This window comes from Sminthopsis crassicaudata, chromosome 1, assembly GCF_048593235.1.
Source record: "Sminthopsis crassicaudata isolate SCR6 chromosome 1, ASM4859323v1, whole genome shotgun sequence".
Lineage (NCBI taxonomy): Eukaryota > Metazoa > Chordata > Mammalia > Dasyuromorphia > Dasyuridae > Sminthopsis > Sminthopsis crassicaudata.
The window spans coordinates 672,199,053-672,213,404 of NC_133617.1; the positions used below are offsets into that span (position 1 = coordinate 672,199,053).

The 14,352-nt window shown below is 41.9% G+C and overlaps 1 protein-coding gene across 7 annotated transcripts in view; it reads left to right on the forward strand.

The window, feature by feature from the left end:
• HEMK1 (HemK methyltransferase 1, mitochondrial release factors N(5)-glutamine) overlaps positions 1-14,352 on the forward strand; it is a 38,265-nt gene that overhangs the window by 3,689 nt on the left and 20,224 nt on the right. For 3 of the 7 annotated variants that reach the window (XR_012484907.1, XM_074283342.1, XM_074283343.1), the window contains exons 3-5: positions 6,297-6,388; positions 6,776-6,869; positions 7,487-7,540. The exons of 2 other annotated variants lie outside the window; for them this stretch is intronic. Coding sequence is in view for 4 of the 5 variants with exons in the window: in XM_074283342.1 (XP_074139443.1) it covers positions 6,297-6,388; positions 6,776-6,869; positions 7,487-7,540 (240 nt within the window). In the remaining variant the exon portion in view is untranslated. The remainder of the gene's footprint in view (positions 1-6,296; positions 6,389-6,775; positions 6,870-7,486; positions 7,541-14,352) is intronic. 2 more of the 7 variants (XM_074283344.1, XM_074283345.1) reach the window with 1 other exon arrangement.

The following is a 14,352-nucleotide window of genomic DNA, read 5'->3' on the forward strand; positions in this document are numbered from 1 at the left end:
GGGGGGAGGAGGAGTGATCATCTGGGGGATCAGGCTTTCTGTAGGTGGAGTTGAGCCTTAACAGAAGGGTAAACATTGGATAGAGCAGAAAGGTGATAGCTCAAGCTAGGGAACAGCGTGGGCAATATAAGGAAGCAGGAAAATACAAGCTATGTAAGAGGAAGTAAGCTGGAGCTAGGACATAAGGACGTAAAGGAAGAGTGGCCCTATATTATAGAGGTATTTGATAAAGGCAGTGGTCACGGCCTGCCCAAGTCCTCTACAGTCCCCATCGCAGTTCCTTTAAACACCACATCCCTCAATAGAGAGTTCCTTTGGGGGCAGAGGCTTTTTTTATATGGTCTTCTTATCCCCCATGTTTTGCACTAAGTAGAAATTTCATAATTAGATTCTCCCAAATAAGTTGAATGATGTCCATAACTTTACAGTCCACATTATAAAATTAGCCTTCTCTTCTCTGGTTTTTCATTGATCTTTTTGAAGTTTTATGGCATTATACCACTTTTTCATTACTTGAGTAAAGGGGGAGCTCTTGCTCCTGCATTCTCATCCCTAGGAAGATGCATGGATCTTTAACTCTCTTCTTGGCCTGTCTGTCTAAATCAAAATATCTTTCTTTTCAGTGTGTTCTTCTAGGGTACACCTCTGCCTCTCCGTCTCTGTTTCTGTCTCTTTATCTCTGTGTCTCTATTTCTCTCTTGTTTCTATCTCTGTCTCTCTCTTCTGTCTGTCTCTGTTGCTTTCTTCCTCCCCCCCACTGCCCCTCGTTAGCTTTTGTTGCTCTTCTCTCAGCCTTCCCCAGCTCTGCTGCCTCTCTAAGCCATGCAATACTTTCTGACAAAACCCCTCCTATTAGAAGGTGTTTAAATCATTTGGTTTAAAATAGTTCCCTCAGTTCATTAGCAACTAATCATCCTGGTAACTCTAAAAAAGATCGAATTTAAGCACCTAATCTGTTCAGTATGCTTTGCCTGTCTTCTGGGGATACTGAGAAAAGACACAATCTAATGCCCTGTATTAGTTCCCTCAGGCAGTTACAGGTAGAGCCGAGCTGGGGTGGGCTCTGCCCAGCCAGAGCTTGGAGCCTTTACAGCCTAACTTCCAGTTCTTTCTTGCCTCATAGCTTCTCATACTACTTGGATCAGCAAGGAATCACTAGCCACATTCCTTCCCATAAAATGGAGAGCCCATTGGACTATACTATTAGCTCAGCTGACCCATAAGCCTTCTATCTGACTTGTCAGTGCATCTAAAGACCACTGAGTCTTGCCATCTGCTCTGGAGCTGAAACTTCCCTTCTCTGTTTACTCCTTCAATTAATTAGCTGAAGCATTAACTTCTGCTCTAGCCTTTTATCTTCACTCTGTGTGTGTATTTGTGTTTCAAGTATGTTTCTTATAAACAACATATCTGCTTTTGTTTTATAGGTGAATTCATCCTCTTCACATTCACATTTATGATTGCTAATTGTGTTTTTTTCTTCATCCTATTGTCTATTTATCCTTCTCTCTTTTTATGCTATCCTTCTCTAAAGTCTGTTTTGCTTCTGACCATTGCTTCCCTTAATCCACTCTCACTTTTATTATCCTCCCTCCCCTTGCTTCCCCAATTACAATGAGTAAGAAGGGTCTCACTTTTCCAATTGTATTTGCACCTCTGTTGATTGGCATATAGACATTAAACAAACACTTTGTCATTCATCATTGGGGAAATAAGACAATTATCCAGATAATCCAGTTTTCAGAGGATAGTGGATCTAAACCTTGGAGGGACCTCAAAGGCTACTTAGCTCAATCCTACCACTCCCTTTTACTGAGAAGAAACTGGAACCTGGAAAGAGATTAAGGGATTTATGGAACTAGAGGACACTGGTGATAAGAGTGGAGAATCTAGACTCAATTCCACTTGAGTCTGAATCCTGTCTAAGAGACTTACTAAATGGCAATTCACTTAACTCTTTCTGCTTCAGTTTCTTCAACTTTTAAATGGGGATAATAATAATATGGACATAATGATGTGGATCTTATACCTCCTCTTTTTTTTATATTTTTTTTTCCTGAGGTTGGGGTTAAGTTACTTGCCCAGGGTCACACAGCTAGGAAGTGTTGACCAGATTTGAACTTGGGTCCTCCTGAATTCAAGGCTGGTGTTCTATTCACTGCGCCACCTAGCTTCCCCCAATACCTCCCCTTTTGTGAGGATAAAATGAGATATTTATAAAATGCTTTGCAAATCTTAAAGCACCACATAAATGCTAGCTATTATTATGATTATTGTTCAAGGTTACTAACAGTGAGATGGTTCAGTGGCCAGAGCACTGGTCCCAGAGCCAGGAGGACTTGAGTTCATATTGACCTTAAACACTAGTCTTGTGATTCTGGACAAGTCACTTAACCTGATTGCTTACAAAAAACCAAACCCAAAAGTTACTAAAAAAGTTACCAAAAGTTAGTAAGTGGCAAAAGTAAAATCTGAACTCAGATCTTTGAATCTAGTACCAGATAACTATAATCTGCATTATAATAGAGCATACTTTGTGCAAGAGAGGGGTTTGTAACTAATTTTTTGTATGTGTGCCAAATTCTTTTGGCAGTCTGAGGAAGCTTAAGGACCACTTTCTGGAATATATTTGTTGCCTACATTCATAATTGAAAAAAAAAAAGCTATAAATCATTTAGAGATCAGTGAAAATAAAGATGTAATTTTTTTTTTCATCTAAATTCACAGATCTCCTAATAGCAACCTATAAACTCCAGATTAAGAACTCCTCATGTAATAGAATACTTGATATAATAGACTTGGAATCAAGAGAAATATGATTTTAGGTCATAGAATCAAAGAGCCAGACCTAGAAGGGACCTCAGATAATATCAGTCTAACTTCTTTCACTTTCCTGAAGTCACACTGGAAGTAAACACCATTGAACCCAGGACTTCAAATCCCAGAGTTACTGCACTGTCCATGTTACTTAGCCTGCTACCATATGCAACTTAAATACACTCAAACTCTAGTCCTTAATTCCTTCATCTCTGTAATGGGGATGATAATACTGATAGGGACCAACTTCATAGTGTAATTGTGAATATTAGCTGTAAAGTACATTGCAAACCTTAAAGCCCCCTATGAGCCTGAGCTGTTTTTATTTATTATATTTTTTAAAATTTATTTTTATTTATTGTATATTAGAGGAGATGGAAATAAGGGCGCTTCAGGGGTGGGGGAAGAAGAGAAAGCTTTGGAAGAGCTGCTCCTTGATAGAAGAGACAGAGCTCAATAGGTGGATGTGTGTGTGTGTGTGTGTGTGTAAGAGAGGAACTAGTTCATGTGGACTATGGTATAAAGAGAGTGGAAGTGGGAAAGGTAATGAAGAGATGTAGGGATATCAAATGGTCTGTTTTGGCTTAAGTGTAGAATATGAGGTAGGGAGTGATGAGATTGAGCTTCTGTGCCAAAGTTATGAAGGTAACTTGGTCAGTTATGTGAAGATTGGATTGAAGATGGGGTAAAACCAGAGGTAATAAAAACAATAACTGTGTGCCCAACACTTTGCTCTGCTAAGTGCTTTACAATTATCTCATTTGATCCTCACATCCCCTGGGAGGCAGGTGCTGTTCTTACCCCCATTTTACAGATATAAATGTACACATGTGTACACAGATGTGACAGAGGTCACAAAGTAGGGAAAGCAGTTAGGAGGCCATTATATTAGTTTAGCCAATAAGGCTGGATTTGGTAAGTCCCTAACAGGGGAACTAGATTGGGTAGGAGCAGCAGCAGCTAGGTGGGGCAGTGGATAGAATTCTAGACCTGGAGTTAAAAAGATGCATCTTCCTGAATTCAAATCCATCCTCAGACACTTACCTCCCCCTCACTGTTAATTGACTAAGAGAGGGGAGGAAAAGAATCCCAAAATATCAGCCCCAAGGAGCTGGATTGATGGCTGGCTATAGATTCTTAGGCACAGAAAGGCACTGTAGGGTCTGAGACACTGAAGAATTACAGAGCCTCAGAACTGGCTGATAAACATGTTTTTCCCCTAACCATTGGAAAAAAAAAAAAAAACAACAAAAAACCAAGCACAAATCTCTGGGATTTCCATTAAAGTCCTCCTATCAAGGTGAAGTTGATTTGACCCTTTCTAAACTTTAATGGCTTCTCTTCATGGTTGGCCATTCAACCATTTCCAGATCCATCTAATCATACTCACATCTAGTCTGCATCTTTCCATCCTGTTGCTGAAGGAAGCATGAAAGACTTTGCCAGATGCTGAGCTGAAATCTCACTTACTGGGGTCTAGAGCTCTCCTCTTATCTACCAGTTTAGTAATCTTGTCAGAAAGGCAAATGAAGTTAATTGGGAATGACTTCCTTGTTCTTTATTGAAGCCATGCTGACTCTCCTAAGTCCCCAGAGCTTGGGAGATGCAGCTGGTCTATCACTGTGGTGGGTGACCTTGGATGGGCGACTTGAATCCTTCATCCTTAAAAGGTGGCTAGTGATCCTTACTTCCTCCATCCCTCCCTCAAAGGATTTTGATCTCCCAATAAGAAGCAGGATCACCCAACCAGTGCCAGGCTTGATAATCATAGTCCAGCCACTGTCAGGCAAACCTCTGCATTCAAAAGTCATCCTCAGGTACTAATTACAGTGGCCAGAGACACCTGAGATGGGTCCTAACAGGGGCATGAGGCTTTTTTTTTTTTTTTAATGTCAACAAGAATTTATTATGCATTATTGTTTGGTACCAATTATTATGCTAAGCACTGGAAATGCAAATATAAAAATTGCTCCCCTCCCCCCCTTGGGCAGGCTGGTGAAACCTGTGAATCCCTTCTGAGAATGATGTATTTAAAAACCTAAAAGACACAGAATTTCAAAGGTAACCAATTTTATTGAAACATTTATTCTTTTTTTTTTTTTCCAAGTTCATGGAACCCAGATGAGTTCCAGATTTTTCATTAGGGCAGTGTTGAGGTAATAGGTTAAATCTGAAATGTGTCCAAGAAGGGTTTAGAGTTTAGATAATTCATGGATGACTGTTTTATAAGAACTTTTAAAAAAGAAAGGAAATTCATTATTTATTTATTTGGTTTTAGCATTAAGTTCTGAATTCTCTCCTCACCTCTCCTTCATTCATTGAGAAAGCAATATGATATCAGTTACACATGTGAAATGCAAAACATATTTCCATATTTATTACAACTTAATAAAGTTAAGCATACTTTTCCCTCTCGCTTTTTCAGTTTTGCCTATCAGCATTGTCTTCCTTTTCAGATCTAAATCATTTGCTGCTTCTTCCAGGAAGCTTTTTCTGCTTCCCTCTTCCCATGAGTTAATCTCTTCTTCCCCAAAAGCATTTCCTTTGTGACTTCTTACAGAAATAGCCACAGCCTGCCTTTTAGTACAGTCATCTCTATGTGTATGTCCTAGACTATAAGCTCTTTAAAATGAGGGACTCTGACTTACATATCTCACAATACCAGGAGCTCAGGAGCTAGTGACTAATTGACTGTGTAACTTAGAACAGACCCCTTCTCTGTTGAGTATGAGTCTCTGGGACTCATAGAATTAGAGCCAGAAAGTATCTTCAAGATTATCTCATTTTTCTCCCCCAAAAAAGACCTTTTGTAATCAATGTCACATTCAGAGTTTGAAAATCATAACCTTTGATCCCAAATATCTAGTGATCTTTTCTCTATCCTTCTCTGCCCAGTGCAGATGAAACTTATTTTGGAGTATTTGGAATACTAGGGCTGGATCACGTTGAAGGAAAGGAATACCCATGTACTAACTAGTATGGGTTTCATCCCTTAGGAGGGCTTAGATGTATGTGTGAAGTAGGGAGAAGGGGAGTGTTGTTAATGGAGCAATCTGGTCTTTCTGCAGCTCAGTTTGCTGCTGAAGAAAAAGAAGAGGGTCTGAATTCTTCACTTAAGTAGCTGGAAACTAGGAGCCATAAGAATTGAGAGTCACTCAGCCTTACTCTGTGGCCTTTTGTTCCCCTTCTTTCTTCCCTATTTTTGTCCCATTGACAAAACCTGTTCTCAGGAGCCAGTCCCTCCTCTGCTCAGAAGTGTTTCTCCATCCTGAAAGGCTCTGAGAGGGTTGAGTTTGATTTAGGATTATGGATTGGGAGCTAAAAGCCATCTAGTCCAACCCCTCATTTTACAGAATTGTTAATTCTGTAAATATTAAAAGACTTGCTGAGGATCACATAGATCCTAAATGTAGGTGAACATATGGGTCAAAGGCATAGAAATTAAAACTCAATTCAGCTCAGAGTTGTTTGGTGGTTAGTTTCAGAGCCTGCCAGTCAGCCAGAGATTCGCCTCCATCACTGACCTTCAACGGGAGCAGATTGCAGAGCTGTGCACTCGGAGGCTTCAGAGGTGGGTTGCAGCCAGAGCCAGGCTCATCATCACCTGCCTTCCTTCTTCCTGATCTTTCCTTCCCCCTTTATCTCTCCCAGTTTCTCCACCTGTACTTCTCCTCTCTTAGCTTGGTTAAGAGAGCCAGGAGAGTTGGTAGAGCAAGTCCCTGGGCAGTCTCTCTGTTACTGGAGACATGAGGAAGTCCTTTGTTTGAACTGGGGAACTGCTTTGGAAGGGAATTGTAAATTTGCCTCTAACCTCCACCAGAACATTACTCCCCTGGTACTGTCTCACCTGTGGAGTTGGTATGTTTCAGCCATAACTGCCAGGTCATTGATTTCCAGAGATCTGTAGTTTGGGTTGGGTTGGGCCAGGCCAGATCTTATAGGTGTTTTTCTTGTACAGGATGCCGGTTCAGTATGTCATTGGTGAATGGGATTTCCAGGGTCTCACCCTCAAGATGGAATCTCCAGTCTTTATCCCACGTCCTGAAACTGAGGTAGGAAAGCTATATATGGCCCTAAAACCAGCTTTTCTTGGTGGGGCAAGGGTTGTTGTGAATGACCAGATTAATGTTTGCATTGGAGAATACACTTGTTCATTCATGTACTCATTTGGTGAATATGCATTCATTGTCTATGTGCAAAAGCAAGAGTTGGACAGGATGTTAGATAAAGATGAACAAGGCATGGTTTTTGCCTTCAGGATGCCCACAACCCAGCAGGAGAGACAAACTGCCCATGTAATGTATAGTCTCTAGGAATCTGTGCCAAATAATGATAGGTTATAGCTTCAATTTAGAGGGAGAAATAAGCATTTATTGAGCACCTGCTTTATGCTAGACACTATGCTAAGTGTTGTACAATGGGACACCCAGAAAATTGACTAAGTACATGCTAATGACATGTGAGATGAGGTCTATAAGGACTATCCAGTAAACTGAGGCACAGAGGTCAAGCAGTTCCCCCCATAGTCACATAGCTAGGAAGTCAAAGCTGGGATTCCAATCCAGGTCTTTTGACTTCAATTGTTTTCAGTTGTGTTTGATTCTTCATGAGCCCTTTTGGGGTTTTCTTGGCAAAGATACCATATCGGTTTGCCATTTCCATTTTACAGATAAGGAAACTGAGGCAGACAGAGTCAAGTGACCTATCCAGGGTCACACAACTAGTAAGTATCCGAAGTGGTTTTTAAACTCATGAGGATGAATCTTCCTTCAAGCTCTGTGCACTACTATGGTACACTCAAGCTTCAGCAAGTTCCTTTAACTAATCTTTATATGACCCAGATTCTGGAACAACATCTTTGCCTATATCCTTTTGGAGCATGCTCTGTCCCCACTTCCTGATAAAACTAACTCTCCTCAGCAATGATTTTCCTTTTCTTTCTTTTTTTTTTTTTTTTTAAATTCTGTGTTTTGTTTTAAACATTACTTTCATTTCCCCAAATACCCTCCTGTATCCTATCTCCAGTGAATCATATCCTATAAAAAAATAAGGAAAGAGAAAGTGTACAAAACACAGAACATTCAGTATTTGGCATCCATAGTGTCCTACCTCTGCAAAGAAGAGAGGAAATCAGTGGTGATTTTTCCCACCCACCAACTTGTGGCAAATACCTGGGTAAGAGCCAGGAGCTAGAAGTAGCAGTTCCCGTATCTTTGGGGCTTTCAGGTTGATAAAGCATTTTCCTCATAATAACCCTATGAGGTAGGTAATGTAAGTATGTGTGAAGGACTTGTGTCCATTTTATGGATGAAGAAACTGAAGTTCAGAAAATTAGAATGACTGACTTAATGCCCCAAAGGTAATTTTAGTTCCTTTAGATCAACAGCCTTTAATAGACCATACCTGGCAGAGAACCAGCACTTGTCACCAGCCCATGGTACTTAGCATTGTTCCTGTCTTTTATACCATTCTCAGCTCATTAAATCCTACCCAGCCACCTCTTCTAAGAAATATTTCCTAATTTTCCAGGTCAGTTCTCCCCCCGCCCAAGCTAGAAGTGTTTCCTTCCTGTGAATTCCTATTACATCATTTGCACTTTTCTGCTTATCCTCATCATGTTCTGTACTCTTTGTTGTATCTTATATATTATATAGCTCATAGTTATATCCATATAGTGTCCATGTCTACTGGACTCTGAGTTCCTTGCTGGCAGAGATTTTACCTCCTTCATTCATGTCTCCCTGTTAAGGCCAGCACAGGCTTTTGTCTTATACCAGAAGCAAGTGGGTGGTGCCATAGTTACAGAATTCTGCCCCTGGAGAAGGCAGGAGCTGGGTTCAGCTCTGTCCTCAAATATTTAGTATCTGTGTAACCCCAGGCAAGTTGCTTAACTTCTACCTGCCTTAGTTTCCTTAGCTATAAAATGGGATTAATAATGGCACCTACTGCAAAGGGTCACTATGAGGATCAAAAGTGCCTGGCACATAGGTGCTCAATAAATGCTTATTCCTTTCCCCTCCTCTTCCTTCTTTGTGTACTCAGTGCCTGGCTTAGAGTCCTACATATAGGAGGTGCTCAGCAAATATTTGTCGACCAAAAGAACAATGATGATAAGATCACAATGATTTAATTCAGTTCGACAAATGTTTATTAATTTCCTACTGTGTATAAGGAACGCAACAAAAAAAGGTAAAGAGACCCTGCCCTCTAAGACCCTGTAATTTGCTGGTATGGGAGAAGGGTTCAATGATTCAATGTAAACAAAATTACATAGAAAATAATTTTAAGAGCAGTGAACAAACCAGCAAGAAGTTGAGAGTCAACTGGAATTTGCCAGACATGCTGTATCATCCATACAAAGACCTGGAGGCCAGAGATGGAATATTTTGAGTAGTAACTAGCAGGGTAATAAGAAGTAGCAGTAGTAACTAGACTGGAACAGAGAGTACTTGAAAGAAATGATAGGAAATAAGACTAAGCTGAGATCTACCTTGTGACTTTACAAACCAGTCAGAGAAGTCAAGTAGTTTATCCTATTGGTGATTGGAAGCCACTGAAAATTCTGAAGTGACTTGGTCAGGTCTGTGTTATAGGAATATCAGCTTAGGGATCTGTGTGAAAAAAGATTGGAGAGGGGATAAACTGGAGGAAGGGAAGTCAGTTAGGGACAGAAAGGTCATCAGTCAAAGAATTCCAAGAGTGGTGGTAAACCTAAATCCTAGAAGTGATGGGCTTTAAAAATGGGTTGGAATTTAGTGAGTGAATAGGGAAGATTTTTTTTTTATTATTATTATTATAACTTTTTATTGACAGAACATATGCCTGGGTAATTTTTTACAACATTATTGTTTTCACTCACTTCTGTTTGACTTTTCCCTTCCCTCCTTCCACCCCCTCCCCTAGATGGCAGGCAGTCCCATACATGTTAAATGCGTTTTAGTATATCCTAGATACAATATATGTGTGCAGAACCGAACAGTTCTCTTGTTGCACTAGAAGAATGTTCAGAAGGTAAAAATAACCTGGGAAGAAAAACAAAAATGCAAGCAGTCCACATTCATTTCCCAGTGTTCCTTCTCTGGGTGTAGCTGATTCTGTCCATCATTGATCAATTTAAACTGAATTAGATCTTCTCTTTGTCGAAGATATCCACTTCCATCAGAATACATCTTCATACAGTATCGTTGTTGAAGTGATCATAGTTTTATAAATAAGCTACCAGCTGCCTTAGAGACCATCTTCTTCATTTTATAATTGGAAAAATTGAGTCCTAAGAAAGTTAAGTAATTACATAGGGTGCAAGTATCAAAGTTGGGATCTAATTGAAAAAAGAGGAAGGATTGGAGAATTAAGGTGGAAATGATGACTGATTTGAGAAAGAAAGGGCAGGAAGATGATGACAGGGTTTTGAACATCTGGGCCAACGTTCTTAACAGACACCTCTGAGCTCTAAAATTCTGTGATGTAGGGCTGCTTTCTCAGTATCTACAGTGGACAGTGAAGTGATTTTTATGAGACCTGAAATAATCTGGGAAATCTGGGTTGATAATAACAGTGTGCAACCAGCAGAGGGCTCTCTGGTCCTATCTATTCAGCCGTCAATTTTTCTGTGAGGGATGGATGTTTCAACTTCTAGGAAATATTTTTCTTTGGTTTACTTATTAAACCCTTAATAAAAGGGGAGGAACTAAGAACAGCAGGAGAGGTGTAGATTGTGAGAGGGGGAAAAATGACCCTTAAGGACTGTGATAGCGATAGTAGTCATTTTACTTCAAGCCACATAGACATAATTCATTAAAATACTTCCCTGTGATCTTCAGGACAGTCTTCTGAAGAATGTAGCAATTGAAAGTTTCATAAGTGCATCCCATAATAACTCTAGGAAGATGAAACAGATCCTCATTTTTCAGAGGAGGAAGCTGATGCTCTGGGACTTTCCCCCAAACCAAGAAGGCACCAGAGCTGAATTAAGGCTCCTCTTCTCAGGTCCCACTTTCCCTATGGGTAGATTATACATAAGGACACCAAGCCACCCTCCTTCTACTGAAGCCATCCCCAGTCACAGATTGACCAAGTGGGGTGAGGCAACCCTGGTTATCCTAACCTGGCCAGGAAGTCTGACGCATAGACGTGGCCCCAGGCCCCCATGGCAGAGGAAGGGGTGTTGAGAAACAACTTCTGGGGATGGGAACATGATGTCATGGAAAGAGTGCTGGGCTTTGGGTCCCAAGTTGGCTGCTTGCTCCCTGTGTGACCTTGAACAGGTCATCTGACTAATATGAGTTTATTTCCTCATCTATAAAATGAGGCCATTGGACTTTTTGAGGTCCCTGTTTCATGACCGTAAGAGTCATGCCCCCTTCACATACTTCCCTACTTTTCAGGCCTCCTGGGGAATTGTGCGTAGACTATTTTGCTTTGTTTTCTGACACTGTGGAACTCTGTGACACTCGTCTCTCTTGAGCTTAGGCTGGGCCCCCATTGATAAGCCCAGAAGACTATTGACAAAAGATATCAGCATGGCAAAATGAGTTCTGTTTTGAGTCTTGCCTCTTTGTGAGACCACAAGCAGATCATTTTCCCCCTGAACGTCAATGTCTTCATCTGAAAAACCTGTGATCCTTTGAACTCCATAATCTAATTGGGGAAGAATCTAGCTCCTTTGAAGTCCCTTGGTATCTCAGCCTTTCTTCTTGACTGGCAAATAGCAGAGGAACAAGAGACCAGGACTGGGCAGGGCTGGACTGGGGCCAGGCAGGGCAGTCCCCAGAGCATTAGCTTCTAGGAATGTGTGTTTCTGGGAAAAGCCTCTCGGACAAACATTCCCTGGAAGAGCTGGGTGAGGTACGGAGAAGTGTAGAATGACAAAATTCAGGTTGCTCCCATCCTTTCCTAATCTTTACCTCCACTTCTTCCTCCTTAAGGATTATAGAAAATTAACTGCAGGGGCCTTTAAAGGTCATTTAATCTCGCCTTTCTTATTTTACAAATAGGAAAATGAAGGCTAAGGGGGAAAAAACCTAAAACCAAATGGGGTTGGGGAGTGGGGAGATTTGACAGATGGGGAAACTGAGACTCAGAGAAAGGAGGCAGCCTGTCCAAGCTTCCTTAGTTGTTCAGAGATGCTGTGACAAGATAACAAGGTGGTGACAGAAAAGGGACTAGGAGCCAGCTTGTAAGAGCAGGGATGGTTTGGGATCTTCAAGGATTGATTGATAATGAGTGAGCAGAGGGAGGGATGTTTCTCTACACCATGATGGACTTTTCCTGTCTCAGTTGCTCCTCCTATCCCCCATCCTTATTGGGATCTGAGGAACTGAATTTCTCTGGATCATGGGACCTGGATCCTAGCCCCAAGAAGGCTGGTGCAAAGAACAATAGATTTGGAATTAGGTTCAAAACCCATCTCTGCCTCTTACTGCCCCAGTCAAACTGTAACCAGCTCCCTTCCCCTCTGCAGATCTCAGTTTCTTCCTCTGTAAAAATGACAGAGGTAGACCAGTGACTCCCGAGTCTCTTTTTCCTAAGCAAGGGAGCTGGGTCAGGACGAGCTTTCCCACGCCCAAGGCCGCTGCCCACCAGCCATTTCTGGGCTGGCCAGAAAGAGCCATGTGTGCGCGCAGCGGCTGGGGAGTAGCAGGTTAGGGTGGGGGCAGAGGAGGCTGTGGTTGGGGTGCTGGGAGGCGGGGTGCTGGCTTTCACTCCCAACCACAGTTCTGAGAAATGGAGAGACCCGGCGTGAGAAGCTGCTGGGGGTGGGGAGGGAGAACGGAGCCCCAGCAGGGGGTGAGCCCAGAGCAGATACCGAGAACCCAGGAGGACGTGGGCTGTGGTGGAGAGCTTTGGGGGGCGGATGCTTGTACACATGGCCCTTTTACCCTGGTGGGGAAAGCAGCACTCAGGCTCATCTTGCACAGTGCAAAAAAAGAAGGCTTTGTCTGTGTGAGTGTGTAAATGAATGTATGAGTGTGTGAGTTGTGAGTGTGTAGATGAGTGTATGAGTGTGAGTGTGTGTGGGAGTGTGAAGATGTATCTATGTGTGAGTATGAATGTGTGTCTGCTTTGTGTCCTAGCTGGAGCATTTTTCTGGCCAAACCACCTAGAAGGAAGCAAGAAGACTCTCAAGAATGACCCTATGCCATGCTGTTTCCCTACCAAGCTGTTCTCAGATGGGGTTCTTGTGGGAGGCTCTCACTGGAGAAACAATTTGTCTGTCACTGAGAATCTAGATGGGATGAGAGTTGGGAGATTTGGGACTGGAAGGGACCCCACAGATCGTCCAGTTCAGCTCCCACAGACAGGTAGTCCCAGAGCCAGCGTTTGTACTGGACCCTTCTGACCCCAAGTCTGGGATTCTTTCCACTTCATAGGGAGCCTCATCTCTGTCTGTCACTGAAGGGCAAGCCCTTCCATTCTTTGGGCCTCAGTTTCCCCATGTGTAAAGTGAGGTACTTAGGATAGATCTCTAAGAGCACTCCCAGTTTTAAAAATATTGATATGACAATACTGGTGACACAGCAGATAGAGTCCCTGGCCTGGAGTCAGGAAGACTCCTTTTTCTGAGTTCAAATTTAGCCCCAGACACTTATTTGCTATGTGATCCTGGGCAAGTCACTTACCTCTGTCCACCTCAGTTTTCTAATCTGTAAAATGAGCTGGAGAAGAAATGATGAGCCACTCCGATATCATTGTGAAGAAAACTAAATGGGGCACAAAGTATTGGAAACCACTGAACAAAAAAAGATATGATCATAGCTCATGTTAATATTGGGCGTCATTCATTCAGTAAGCATTTGCTACGTTCCCCCTGGGTGTTAAACACTGGGTATTTACAGACAAAAAGTAACTAGGGCCTGCCCTCCTAGAGTTTCCATTCTACCAGATTAATACAGGTCTTCCCTGAAGTCCTGCTTGTTACTGCAGGACTGGCTCGTTTCAATCTTGGTGCCCCTACTGCCTTGCACGTGATGTGGCCCTCAGTATCTCATCCCCAGAGGGTCAGCCACCAGAGGGTGAGTTTTTTGACCACAGGAACTCTCACCTGAGGTTTGTAAGGGGCTGTGATTCTCCTCAGCTCAGACAATTCTAGCCAGTAATAATGAAGATAAGGCAGTATTTTTATTTTTATTTTTATCTTTACCTAGTAACTTCATGAATGTTCTCTCACAACATCAGAATGAGATGGGAATCTGTACCTGAGCTCAATTTTCCTGACTGTACCCCAAAATAGCGGGCATCCAGTCTCTGAAAACCCTAGTGATAGGGATCTCAGTATCTTTTCTGGGCACTGATTTGGAGCTGAATCCAACCTCTTCATTGTTTATAGCTGGAAGGTACCTTAAAGGTCATCTTGGAAGTAATTGATAGTGAAGTGGATAGAGCCCTAAGTTTGAAGTCCTGAGTTCAAATTTGGCTTCAGCCATATAACACTTACTGTGTGACCCTGGGCAAGACCCCAATTAGCTCACAAAAAAAAAAAAAGAAAAAGAAAACAATTACATAATTGCTAGAAAGTTGTTCCTTTGTATTAAGCTT